Source organism: Mesoplodon bidens (genome assembly GCF_964165515.1).
Source record: "Mesoplodon bidens genome assembly, chromosome: 18".
In the NCBI taxonomy this organism is placed as follows: domain Eukaryota; kingdom Metazoa; phylum Chordata; class Mammalia; order Artiodactyla; family Ziphiidae; genus Mesoplodon; species Mesoplodon bidens.
In genome coordinates this window covers 48,581,847-48,595,869 of record NC_138175.1, presented here as the reverse complement: position 1 = coordinate 48,595,869, position 14,023 = coordinate 48,581,847, and the positions used below count along the sequence as shown (strand labels likewise).

Sequence of the window (14,023 nt, the reverse complement as noted above, 5' to 3'; positions counted from 1 at the left end):
GTTTGAGTGAAAAGAGTGGGGGGATCCAGGGCAGCAGGTCTAGGGGCAGTTTTGGGGGTTGATGCTTAGAGCAAAAATCTGCCTGGGTCCCGCCAAGCTGAAGTCAAGCTCCAATATATGTTGGCCTAGAGCCACATATATCATATTACATATTAAAAATAACAATACCATAGCAATTACAGCTCCTAGGTGCCTGGCCTTGTGTTAATAAGCACTTTATATACTCAAGAGCCTATATTTATTATTTCCTAATTTTAAAGCAGAGCATAAACAACAAGGTCCAATTGTATAGCACAGCAAACTATATTTAAAATCTTGTAATAAACCATATGAAAAATAATATATATACACGTATATGTATGTATATATGTATACACATATATATAACTGAATCACTTTGCTGTACACCAGAAACTAACACAACGTTGTAAATCAACTATACTTTAATAAAAAATTTTAAATTTAAAAAATAAAGCGGAGCAAACTGAGGCTCAAAGAAGTTAATACAATTCTCCCAAGGCCCCAGAGCTGGTAACAGGCATAGACCGAATGAGAACCCAAGGGTGTAGGAACCCAATGTTCACTTTAACCCCAGCTTCCCAGGCCTGCCCCAACCTGACTACCTGACTTTCTATTTTAAATGCTCCAAATGGTCTGGAAGGAAGCCTGGTGGGGGAGATTATAAGAAGGGGTGAAATATTTAACAACCATTCAGAAGAGATGTTGGCCATTTTATAGACAGGCAAACTGAGGCTTAAAGAGGTTACATTAATTACTCAAGGCCACAAAACTAGGAGCAGATGTGGAAATTATCTGAACCAGTTCAGGGGTATGAGAGGAGCAGGCTGGCAGTGGAGGGTGAAGGAGGTGAAACATGGGTTCCCTGGAGGCCCCTGGCACCTGGCATGGGCAGCAGGTCCTTCTGCATACTCACCCTCTCAATCTTCTCCAGCCACTCCTTATTCTGAGCCAGCTCTGCCATGAACGCCTGATGCCGGAGCCATCTCTTATGCAGCTTGTGGCCGTCTTCCCGCGTGCTGTCTCGCGCCATCAGCATCTTCTCATGGATCCAGCCATCCAGCTGTGCAGGATGGGGGAGGGGCTCAGCCAATTCCCACAACCTGCCATAGCCCCACCCCCATCCCCTCCACAATGTCCCAGGTTCAGGGCCTAGGCTTCTAGGACTGGGGAAAGAGAGAAGGGTGGGATGGAAAAAGCTGTGCAAGTGAGGCCTTTATGGCAGGGGTGTGCAGCTTAAGCCCTTTCCTAGGGAGTAGGGGATGGATGAAAGGGTCCCCAGAATGCATCATCTCTTAGCCCTCTGTCCTCAGGTCAGCCCCTCTCAACTCCTCATAAGCCCTAAGCCCCAAGGTAGGGTTCCTAGGCCAGTCTTCCCACCCATAGCCAAATCAGCCCTCCAAAACAAGCCCTCCAACCTAATTTAGCTCACTTTCAATTCAGTCTTGCACCACTCACCCCCAGCAATACTTAGACCCTTCAATTCAGTCTCAGCCACCTCCAATAAGGACCAATTCAACATCTCCAACCCATTCCCAAAGGTATCAGGTGAAGCCCCCATATCTAGTCCCAGACCCCCAGTATGGCCAGATGAACCCCTAAAAAACCTCCCAACTAGTGCCAAGTCTAGTTCCCTCCAAACCATCCCCCCAGTGTGGGGTAGACCCCACCCCTGCAACCCAGATCCAGCCTCCTTGATGAGCCCACAGGACTCCCCAAATCCAACCTTGAGGATCCAGCCCAAGACCACAGTTCACCAAAACCATGATGCATTCTGGCCCCCAACCAAAGCCAACCCCCCAAATGCAAGCATCAGGGCTACCTTCTGGCTCCCCAGATGAGTCTACCCCAAATGAGATGCTGCAAATCTAGCATCACACTCTCCAGCGTGGACCAGATAGAACCTCCGCAGCCACCCCCCCCTCCCAAACTAAAGCCATTTCTAGTGCCCCCACTCACCAACAAAACCAGTCATCCCAAATGCAAGCAACAGGAGTGGGCCCCTCTCACTACCCTCAGCAGGCCCAGTCACGGGGCTGCTTTCTGAGCCACCCCTCCCTCCCAATGAGACTTGTCCCTCAAGCAGGAACCTCCCCACTAATGACCAAACCTGGCACCTGGGCAGTTTGCTCCTCCCCTTTCTCCTCCCGCCTCAGTCACAAGATCCTCCTCCTCCCTCTTGGGAAAAAAAAAACAACAAAAAACCACGGACTCTGGCTTACAGTCATAGCCAAGGACAAATTCCCAGTCGGCCAAACCCCACTCCATGTCCCCTGAGCATGTGCTCCCCAGGGGTCCAGGACAGCGTCATACTCCCTCATACATACACAGACACACACACGAGCCAAGTCAAATGCTGAATCCCCCAATGTTATCAGATTCCCGACAAGCAGGGAAGAGTTTGCCAATGGCAGCCACAGCTCATAGGGAAGGCAAAGCCCCTGAAGGAGAGGTACTCTGTCATCAAGGTAAAGCCCCCCAAAAGTGATTGACCCCCATCACTGAGGGCAAAGCCAGAGTCCCCAACAACCCAGGAAAAAAGCTCCCAAATGTCAGAGCCCTCCAAACCCAGAGCGAGTCCAAGACCCTCATCGCCCAAGGCAGACCCCCGCAAAAGTGATTCGCCCCCATCATCTAAGGCTAACACAGATTCTGCAAGAACCAGGGAAGAATCTCTCCAAAGGTTGAGAGTCCCCCAACCCCAGGGCAAATCTCAGATGCCCCATTAGCCAGAGGAGAGGCCCCTAGAGAGGCTGGGACCCCCTTAACCCCCAGGGCAAATCCACACTACCCCAGGAGTAGCCTTAGAAGTCCTCCCTTTCCGCTACTCTCCCTTGGGACCCGGCCCCTCAGTCCGGCCCGCAGCAGCACCGCGGACAGCTCCCGGCATCTGGGCCCCTCCCCAGGGCTGGGGTCCCTGCGCCTTACCGACCCGCCCCCGCGCCGCCGGCGCCCCTCCCTCCCGCGGCGGCCGGGCGAGCACGCGCCCAAGCCCCCTCCCCGGCCCGCCTCGGCGGGGGTGCGCGTCAGCCCCCTCCCCTGGGCGCCCCCGAGACCTGAAAGTGGCGGAGGCGTTGGCGGGCGGTCCCTGCAGCGGGCGGGCGGGCTCTTGCCCCTCTACCGCGACGGCGGCAGCAGCGGTGGTGACGGCTGAGTCTCCGGCGGACGCGCGCCCCCTCCCCCGCCACAGCGCAGCGGCAGCGCGCCCGCCCGCGCGCGCCCCCTGCCTGCCTACGTGCCCGCCTCTCTGCCGGGCCCCAGATGCGCGTAGAGGAGAAATCATCACCCTCCCTAAAGCATGGGGAGGGGGGTGTTCCTGCGCCATCTCAGATGATTGCTGCTTGGTCCAGAACAATCTAACGAGAGGGGGAAGGGGCTCCTGGGCCAAATCAAACGGCGGGGGGGAGAGGGGGTAGGCTGGGGCCTGGGCTACCTCAGCTATGTGAAGGGGTGAGGTGGGGTGGGAAAGGGCTCAGATTCCTGGCTACCTCAGCTATACAGGGGTAAAAACTATGGGAGGGAGCCGGAAATATCTCTTATAAGAAGACTTCAGTCCAGAATAATCTCCAGTGGGAAGAAGGGGGACAGGGGGTTCTTGAACTCATCTCTAGTGGGCTCGAGTCCCAGACCCATCTCTAATGGACTTGAGTTGGGAGGGGGAATATGGAAGTCCTTATCCATTTCATGTGTGGGGAGAACATGGGGGTTCACCATGGGGGGAATCAAATCATCTTTAATTGGGGAGATTCGGACCTGGTTCCTGAACCATCTTTGGTTGGGGGAAACTTAAGATGTATCATCGGGGAGGGGGTACTAATTATCCTGAGTCAGGTAGATAGATGAGACCAGGACCATCTGTTTGGGATTAGGAAAATGTTTACTGGGCCATCTCTCATGGGGCCATCTCTTATGTGGTCAAGGTCCAGAATAGTTTCTATGGAATGCAGGGTGGAGAGAAAGGCAGCGTATCTCCTGGGCTGTCTCTAATGGAGAAGGGGACCTGGACCACCTCTGATTTGGGTTGATCCTAACGGCTGTGTAGTTCATCTCTAAAGGGGCAGAGCTTGATTCCTGGACACTGTTAAAGGGGCGAAGGCTTGGCCGGGGACTGTCTCTGACCGAAGCTGCGCTCTGGGCTTTCTGGTCCACCCACGGCTCCCCCCATCCCTCTCCTGTCTCCCGTCCCTCTCTCCCCAGCAGAGAGCTTCTCACGAACCTCCGGCGGGGAAAGGTGAGATCAGCGCGCGTCCCCGCGGGACCTGTGGGCGCGGACGCGCGCCGTTGCCAGGGGCACCCAAGGGCCCTCCCTCCTTCCCCAGCGCGTGGGTGGAGGAGACTTGAGGAGCATGCGCACTGAGGCCAGGATCCGCACGCCTCCTGGCGGCGTGAGGTGAACCTCGCTCCGCGACCCACTTAGACGGGGCGTCCCCTCCCCCACTGCGCCTCAGTCCTGGAGCACTTCCCTGCCTAGGAAAGAAGTCCCTGTGCCCCAGCACAGGTGGAGTTCCTACCTCGTGGCAGTCTCGGAGGAAGTGCTGCAGCCCAAGTTGGTCGTGTAGCTTCTGCATCCATTGCTGGGCCCGTAGTTGGTTTTCTTGGCTCCTGGGGGTGGGGAGATAGGAACTGGGGGAAGCCTGTGTCTGGGGGCGCTGGCAGTAGGGCTGTGAGGGCGTCTGGCTTGGCAGGGCTAGGAACCTGGGGCATATATACGAGCGAGGAAGAGGAGAGAGCAAGGTAGGGATGGGAGTAAAGGCAAAGAAACATCAGTGGGGGCAGAGCCAGGGACAGAGCTGGGGGAGGAAGAGAGAGGAGGGAGGGAGAGGAAGGCGGGGGAGAGAGAGAATGGGAGAGAGAGGGACAGAGACAGACAGATATCTGAAAAGAAATAAATACCCTTAGAGAGACACAATCCCATAGAGAGAGATAACAGACCTACAGAGTAAGAGATACCAAGAGAGATAAAAACGTAGAGAATGAGAGACACCTAGGGAGAAAGAGAGATCAGGAGGGAGAGATAGATTGACAGGGGGGTGGTATGCAAAGGCTTAGAGAGATAAACAGGAACACATACAAGCACAAGACCAGAGATAAAGAAAAACAAAGACTTCAAGAGGGAATGATTGACAGAGACTTGCAGGAGAAAATAGGAAAACACAAGGGAAGAAATGAAGCAAGGGTAGTGCCAGAGACAGCGAGAGAGATAGAGAGACAGAGAGGAGAGCAGTAGACAGAAAGCAGAGGGAAGGTAAGTGACAGAGAGGGTCAGGGGAGGGACAGCCCAAAAAGGGACAGGAAGAGAAGTGGCCAGATGCCCCCAGTAAAAGACACAGCCAGACAGACAGAAGGCTGCAACAGAGTTGGAGAGAGGGATGAGAGCAGGGCATGGATAGATGCAGCTGGAGCCACACGGAGGCAAGGAGGGGCAGGCCCTTGGCCTAAGTGAACTGGCCGAGCTGGACCCAGGCCCCGCCACCCCGGAGCCAGCAAGCACCGCAGCCCCAGGCAGTCTGGCCTCCTGCCCACAGTGCAGGGCAAAGTGCCCAAGAGGCCTGGTGGAGAGGGCTGAGGGGGTCCCTCTTTGCTGTGCCTTGAATAAGCAACTCCCAGCTCAGGGCCTCGGCATTGGCTGTTTCCTCTGCCTGGAAGGGTCTTCCCTCCAAAGTGTACTCAAATGTCACGTTCTTAGCGAGACCCCTGCTGATCACTCCCCAACACTTTCTGGCTTTCTTTCCTTCTTTAACTTTCTCCTTTGCACTTAACACTATCTAACATACTGTATATGCTACATATTTCTCTTGTCTGTCTGCCCCCCAGGATGTCATTCCATGAGGACAGGATTTTTTTGTCTGTTTTGCTCACACCTGTATCCCCAATGCCTAGAAAAAGGAGCTGGCACACAGTAGGTGCTCAATACATATTTTATGAATGAAAGAAAGCAAGAGAGGCAGAGAGAAGAGGGAGGGCAGAAATAAAAGTAAAATATCCGAGAGAGAGAGAGAGAAAGAGGCAGAAAAAAAAGACAGAGAGATGCAGATATAGGTAGAAAAAACAAGGAGAGAGAGACAAGGAAACAGAGATACATAGTTGTACAGGGAGATGGAGGCAAAGAGATGGAGTGTGTAGGAGAAAGTTACAGAGAGAACCAAGGGCAGAGCTGGATGGAAGGGCCAGAGACAAGCAAAATATGTACTCCCTCCTGCCAAGACTCAGCTCAGGAACCAGGAAATAGGAAATGCCTCTGAAATTGAACCACACTCAATCCCTCCAGGCCTTCAGCAGCCAACTTGTCAAGCATCAGTCCTAGGGGTGAGGAAAATCCCTTGTTTCTGGGAGGGTGAGAAAAGAGCTGTGACCTCTGGCAAGTCTGTTCCCCTCTCTGAGCCTCATGTGCCCAATGCAGACAAGATGCAAGAGCGCCCTGCACGCAGGACTGGGCCAGGTTCCAGGCGAGGTGAGGCTCGTGGAGAGAGAAGTGACTTGCTCTGAATCTACAGGTTGAGAGGCAGAGCTGGGACTAGGACCAGGCCCCGTTTGACCCCAGGGCTCCCACGGCCCCCTGCATCTCTCCCATCCTGGCCCTGACCATTCTGGGCCATCCTTGTCAGACAGCATGCGAGCTCTATGAGGGCAGGAATCGTATTCTGTCCTGGTCACCGCTGCGCACCCAGCATTGCCCCACACAGGGCCTGGAACACAGCGTGGACTCAGTACTTGTTTAATTGGCTGAAGAATAAATGAATAGGGACTTCCCTGGTGGTCCAGCGGCTAAGCCTCTGTGCTCCCAATGCAGGGGGCCCGGGTTCGATCCCTGGTCAGGGAACTAGACCCCACATGCTGCAACTAAAGATCCCACATGACGCAACTAAAGATCCCGCACGCGGCAACGAAGCTCCCACGTGCTGCAACTACGACCCCGGCGCAGCCAAATAAATAAATATTTTTTAAAAGAATAAATGAATAAATAATAGAATGAAAGGAGCCATTAATGACTGCAAAGGAATGAAGGCATGACTCAGAAGGAACAGCCCTCCAGGCTCCACCTCCTCATTCTGCAGAGCCCGGCAGAGAGCAGACACTCAAGAAATACTGGGTAAAAGAAGGAAGGGGCCAGGCCTGGAGCGGAGGACGCTAGATCATGAATTTGCATCCTCAGGATGAGAATCTCCATAAAAATTTTCCTTTAGGAAACTCCAACCTTGTCTCAAATGAATTTAGGGAAGCCAGAGACTGAAAAGCCAAGGGGCTGGGGCCTCAGGGCTGTGGACGGTGGTGGAGGGACTGGGAATGATTTCCATCAGGAGACAGAAGATGGAGCAGCACTGGGCTCTCTTCCTGCCTCGCTCATGCCAGAGAGGAGAAAGCTGGGGTCACCAGGACGGGCAGAAACAGCAACAATGATGGAAAGAAAGAAGCGGGCCTGAAGGAAATCCTATAAGGGACTCTGCTTGAGGGCTGGGTTTTTTTTTTTGTTTTTTTTGGTTTTTTTTTTGCGGGGTGGGGAAGGGTTGCTGTTTTGTTCAGGGCTTAGAATAGTGCCTGGCACACAGTAGATGTTAACATTTTAACAACCAGTCCGGCTATCCCAGGCTGAGGGCAGGCTTGGGAGAGAAACTTTTCATTGTATATCCTTTTGCAGCTTTTGGGTTATCAACCACAAGTTACCTTTTCACAGATCATCAATTTAAAGCGAATCTAAAGCAATATGGAATTAAATAGAAATCAAAGACACAGAGAGGGAATTCCCTGCAGGTCCAGTGGTTAGGACTCCACGCTTCCATTGCAGGGGGCATGGGTTCGATCTCTGGTCAGGAAACTAAGATCCCGCAAGCCGCATGGCACGGCCAAGAAAAGAAAAAGAGAGAGACAGAAGAGCAGAAATGTGATGGAAAGAAAGGGAATTCTGGCCTCCTCGACCCTCCCCTGTGCCGAGGTCCCACCCCCTGTGCCCCTGGGGTCTGAGGGACCTACTTCTCCAGCAGCCGGGTCACGGCCTCCTGGGCCTGCTCCCCGTAGGCGTTGCCCTGTCTCAGCAGGCTCTCAGCAGCCTGCACGGCCACCTGCATCTTCTGCTGGTTCAGCTCCATCGTGGTGAGAAAATCCCGGTGCCGTTTCAGTGCCTCTTCCACCGACTCCACGGTGCCCGGCAGGTCCAGACCCGACAGTGCCACCTCCTGGGAATGGGGGAGGGGTGATGCTCCGTTTAGCCCTGCTTCATTCCAGGACCAGGGAGAGGCTGCCAGCCTGCCTTGCCACCACTTTCCTCTCCCTTGCTCACTGTGTTCTAGCATTGAACATGCCAGGTATGGTCCCACTTCAAATCCTTTTCCCATGCTGGTCCCTTCAGATAGCCCCATGGCTGGCTCTTTCACTTTCTTCAGGTCTCTGACCATCTGTCAAAAATAGCATCCTCCTCCCCCAGCCATATCCCTTTATCCTGCTTTATTATTTTGCATAGCATATACCTGACATGATATTATATATGCTATTACTTGTTTATCATCTCCTCCCCCACATATATACACACCCACTAGAATGCCAGCCACACGAGGGTGGGATTTTGTGTTTTGTTTCCTTTGTGCTCAGCCGCAGAATAGTGCCTGGCACAGAGGAGGCACTCAGTAAATATTTGGTTATTTGATGAAGACTGACCTGGGTCCTGTGTGACTTCAAGGAAGTTCTTTCCCTCTCTGGGGTTAGTTTTCTAGCTGGTAAAATTGGTGGATCAGAAAGGGTCTCTCAAGGCCACCTCAGCTCCAATGTTTAGTAACCTCATGATTCCAGGGGTCCCTGGTCTGTTTCTCCAGATAATCCTCTAACTGGGTCAGCTTTCTCTAGATAACCAGCACAGGTAGTCATGCTTTCTAAAATGATCCCTAGGGACTTCCCTGGTGGTCCAGTGGTAAAGAATCCACCTTACAATGCAGGGGACGCAGGTTCGATCCCTGCTCAAGGAACTGGGATCCCACATGCCATGGGACGACTAAGCCCGCGTGCCACAACTGCTGAGCTCGCATGCCTCAACTAGAGAGACCGTGTGCCGCAAACTACAGAGCCCACGCGCTCTGGAACCCGTGCGCCACAACTAGAGAGAAGCCCATGCCACAACGAAAAGTCCCGCACCCTGCGGGCCGTAACTAAGACCCGATGCAGCCAAATAAATAAATAAAATGATCCCTAAAAGCTGGTACCTACTCTTGGACAATCTGAAAACTGGGTGTTCCATCTTGTCCAAATCCTCAAATTTGGTTCCCATCCCAGAAAGACCCCCCAAATGGATTAGCTGTTACCAGATAACCACGGTACTTGATTCCTCAAGCCATAAAGGCAGTTACCCTCTCCAGAAAATCTGCAAATTACCATTCCCAATAAGAAGATAATCTGCTAATTTAGGCCCCCAGAACCACTTAATCCACCATCATTTACTGACCCCAATAATCTCTCAGCCTGAATTCCCTCTACCATAATCTTCATCCTCTGTTATCCACCCCAAGATCTTCTTTAAACCCCATTGACCATCACCAATCAACCTCATACTCTTATTTCCTTCCAGATAATCCACAAACCCAAGAAGCCACTCCAATGAACACCCAAATGCATTACTTACTCAGAATAGTCCATAAACTGTTAGTCACCTAAAATAAGACGCCACCCCACACATCGTAATCCTCATCGTAATCCTCAAATTCTGTTACACATCCACCCACACATGTTCACACCGGATGCTCCACAAACCCAGCCATCCGTACCAGATACCTGCCACACACACACACACACACCGCCGCTGACAGCAGATAAGCCACGAAGCCAGTGGTCCCCGCAAACACACTCCTCCATACATTCCCTTGTCCCCGAAATCCCCCGCGGCCTCTGACCCCCGCCTGCGTCAACCCCGAAGCGGGCACCTGGTTGCGCAGCACCGCCCGCGCCTGGCGTAGGTCGCGCAGAAAGAGCTGGTAGACGTGCGCCTGGACCAGCGCCTCCCTGCGCGCCTCCCACAAGCCGAGCAGCTTGTGCCAACCAAGTTCGAGGTGCGGCAGCCACTCGTCGAGTGCCAGGCCCGGACCCAGCTCGGTGCCGTCGCCCGCCAGCAGTGCCTCGCTGGCCGACACGATGCGCGCGTAGTCCTCCTCGCGCTGGTCCACTTCCTCCTTGAGGGCGGCGTGGCGCGCCAGCAGCGCGTCCGCCTCTTCCAGGCTGCCGGGCAGGGGCCCCTCGCCGCCGCCCGCCGTCTCCTGGGCGCGCACCAGCCAGTCCAGGAAAGCGTCCAGGTCATGTAGGAAGCGCTGTAGGCGCCCGGCCGCCGCCACCGCCTCGCCACAGGCCTGAGCCGCGCTAGCCAACGCGCCCCACTCGGCACCCAGTTCCTCGGCACCCTGATGCAGCCGCGCAGCCTGAGCCGGGAAGCGCACAGCCAGCAGGGCCGCCTCCTCCTGGAGGGCCGCCTGGCGCGGCTCTAGCGCTTGCAGAGCAGCCTCCAGGCCGCTGAGGCGCCACTGCAAGGCGCCGCCCGCGCGGGGCGCGTTCTCCACAGCCCTCCGCTTCTCGCGCACCTGGGCGCGCACCTCCGCCACCTCCAGCAGGTGGTTCTCCACCAGCAGCACCGCGTTCACCTCCTCTTTGCGTTGTTCCGCCAGCTCCACGATGCGGTTCCACCTGCCCAGGGGAAGCAGGGCGGCTTAAGGAGGACGGAGACCCCTCTTGGGTGTGGAGGGCCCATCGACCCTAGGTAGAACCCGGCCACTGTGTGACCTTAGTATGTCACCTTATCTCACCGAGCCCCAGTTTCTGTCTGTGTAAAATGGACTCTACCGGGTACATTTGCTTAGAACAGCGGTTCTCAAAATGTAATCTGAGCAAGGGCAAAACTATCTTCATCAAAATGCTAAGATGCTATTTGCCTTTTCACTTGCATTCTGTCCCGAGTGCACAGTGGAGTTTTCCAGAGGCTGCAGGATAAAGACTGACTGCAGAAGCAGACCTGAGAACTCAGCTGCCTTCTCCTAAGCCAGACATGAAACAGATGTGCAAAAACGCAGAACAACACCATCCTTCTCGCTACATTTTTTTTGTTTTGAAAGTTTTTTTTTCATTAAAATATGTTAGCTATGTTAACAGACTAAGTTTATTATTGTTATTTTTAACGACATAATATTTTTAAATTACTCAGTATTAATTTCTAATATAGTAAATATTAATAGATATAACCCACTAAAACAAGCTCTTTGGGGTCCTTAATAGTTTTTAAGAGTGCAAAGTGTTCTGAAACCAAAGAGTGTGGGAACTGCTGGCTTATGACATCAGATAATACATTGGATGCAATGAATAGTTACTGAGCATGTACTATAAGCCAGGTGCTAAGGCAAACCTCTTTCATTCCAAAATAAATAAATGGGGAAAATTACACATTGCCCTGTGCCTTCAGGCAAGTGATGATATTTCTCTGGGCCTCAGTTCCCTTTCATAGGCAGTGTATGGTCCAGTTTATAAGCACAGAATCCGAGCCAGACTGCCTGGCTGTGTCAGGCTCAAAGTCAAATCTGAGCTATGTACCCTTTGGTTAGTAACCTTCTCTGTGCCTCAGTTTCCCCGCCAGTAAAATGGACATAGCACAGTATCTACCTCATAGGGGTGTTGTGAGAGTCAAATGAGTTATGGTTTGTGAAGTGCTTAAAACAGTACCTGTTAGCTACTATTATTGAGTGGGGATAATAGTCCCCACTATTGATATGGGGACTTGATATGGCCCCGAAGACCATATCAGGGCCTTTGCCTTGGCTGTGCTCCCTGCCTGGAATGCTCGGTACCCTCCCTCCCCTCCCCCATATGTACTCTTCCTGTGGCTGGATCCTTCTCGTTCCCCCCACCCCTTTTATTAAGCTCTGCCCTCACCATCCTGAAATCCTTTTCTCAGCCAGCCCCCAGGGAAGTGGCCCCAAAGCAGGCTGCCCTCCCTTCTCAGGGAAGCTGAAGGAAAAGGGCTTCCCCCAGGTCCACCCGAGCCCCCCGGGTCCCTCACCTGGAGGACCCACCTGATGGGGGGACCTTCCTTGGCTGCCTTCTCATCCCCTTTGAGGGCCCAGCTCAAAATGTTATGGCTGACCACAAGATCTAAAATCACCCCCAAGCTCCAGTTATGCCCTACCAGGTCATAAATCCTTAAATAAATCCTTAAAACTCTCTAAATATCTTGTCCATGTATTAGTCTATTTGTGAACTCTCTGTCACCTCTAGAATGGACACACCACAAGGGCAGAAATTAGGACTCTGAAAGCAGAAGGACTCAAGTTCAAGTTCTGCTCTGGCCAGATTTGCCATGTGAACTTGGGCAAATCATTTCCATCTCTGATCCTGTTTCCTTATTTGGAGAATGGGAATAATTATGTCCACTTCATTGGGTGTTTAATGAGTTCATGTGGCTAAAGCACTTAGCACATCATCTCACTAAACGGCGTAAATCACTATTGCTGTCATTATCTTTTTAGGCCCTGGTGCCCTGGGATTGTTGAGTCTACAGAGACTTGGAAATCACTGGATATTGGGATCTTCCAGCACAGCAGTTAAGGGCACAATCTTTGGAGTCAGACAAATCCAGGCTTGATCCCCATAACTTGCCATGTGACCTCAGGCCACCTTCACCTCTCTGAGCCCCCATTTCCTCCTCTCTCACATGGGTTAATTACCCCCCACAGAATTGCCGGGAAGACTGAATATATATATATATATATATATATATATATATATATATATATATATATATATATATATATATATATATATGATCAAGAGCCCCAGTTCTGGATTCAGGCAGAACTGGGTTTGACTCCTACTTACTAGACTGAGTAAGCTTGAATAAGGATTTCACCTCTCTGGATCTGTGTCTTTATCCATAAACCCTACCTTGCAAGAACTACTGGCAGTGTTCTAGTGGGAAAGATTTAATTTGTTGCTATTCTTAAAGACTTCTGAATTCTGGAAACATTACTATGGAAATTGGGATATTGGGAGATAAAACCAAAGTACTTGGAAAATTTCCTGGCAGATAGTGGATACTCAATAAATCATTTCTGAACAAGTAAGTTAATACCCCATTGAAATGTATCGTGTCCTCATTTTACCACATCACCACTAGCACTGGGTATTTAAATTTTTTCAGGATTTTGCTAATTTACTAGATGGCCCTTATCATCTCGGGGATTTGAAAGTGCACATTCTTGATTTCTACAGTTGGTGAATGAGGAAAAGAATGATGGGAAGAACTGGTGTGGGATACCTAGAAGAACTTCCAGCCCCAGGCCTCACCTACCTGCTGTTGAGGTGGTCCTGGCAGGAGCGCACCTCCTCTGAGCTGGGGTGGCCTCCTTCCACCAGTTCCTGAACTGTGCGGTTCACATCCAGGACACGGCCCATCAGACTGTTCATCTCCTGGTCCAGACTCTCAAATCTGCGGAAGAAGGATGGACGTGCTCAGAGAGGCCTGGACCCTGGGGACCTGTTCACTGGCTTTTGGGAAGCTGCCTTCCCCTGGTTCTTCTCCTAACTCTCCAACCTCACCTCCTTAGGCTCCTTTGCTGGCTCCTCTTCTTCTACCTGCCCCTTAAATGTTAGATTCCTCAGGGCTCCATCCTGGGCCCTCTGAGCTTTCCCTCACATCCTGCCTGGCCCATCTCACCCACTCCCACAGTCCTTGCCCCTGAACCCATCACCCACACATCTGTCTCCAGCTTCAACCTCATTCCTTTTGAACCTGTCTCCAACATTAAAGCCTGCTGTGCATCTCCTCCAGGGTCCTCACTGTACTCAAACTAGCTTCAACATCTCCCCCAATTTGTGCTCCCTCTGGGTCTCCATCTCAGGGACAGCCCCCACCCCCATTCCCTGGGCTCTGTTTTGGACAAACAGTCCCCCCAAGCCTGTCTGCCCCCATGGCCTGTCTACTTGGGCTCCAGCCCTGGTCCAGTCCTGTCCTCTCCTACCTGAATCCTCACCCCAGCTGCCTCTCTGGGCT

The 14,023-nt window shown here is 52.4% G+C and overlaps 1 protein-coding gene across 1 annotated transcript in view; it reads right to left on the bottom strand.

The window, feature by feature from the left end:
* Positions 1 to 14,023, bottom strand: part of SPTBN4 (spectrin beta, non-erythrocytic 4) — a 70,642-nt gene that overhangs the window by 29,380 nt on the left and 27,239 nt on the right. The window contains exons 14-18 of the mRNA XM_081216811.1: positions 13,322 to 13,459; positions 9,921 to 10,671; positions 7,987 to 8,189; positions 4,530 to 4,620; positions 935 to 1,081 (exon numbers count right to left, since the gene is read on the bottom strand). Coding sequence (XP_081072937.1) covers positions 935 to 1,081; positions 4,530 to 4,620; positions 7,987 to 8,189; positions 9,921 to 10,671; positions 13,322 to 13,459 — 1,330 coding nt within the window. The remainder of the gene's footprint in view (positions 1 to 934; positions 1,082 to 4,529; positions 4,621 to 7,986; positions 8,190 to 9,920; positions 10,672 to 13,321; positions 13,460 to 14,023) is intronic.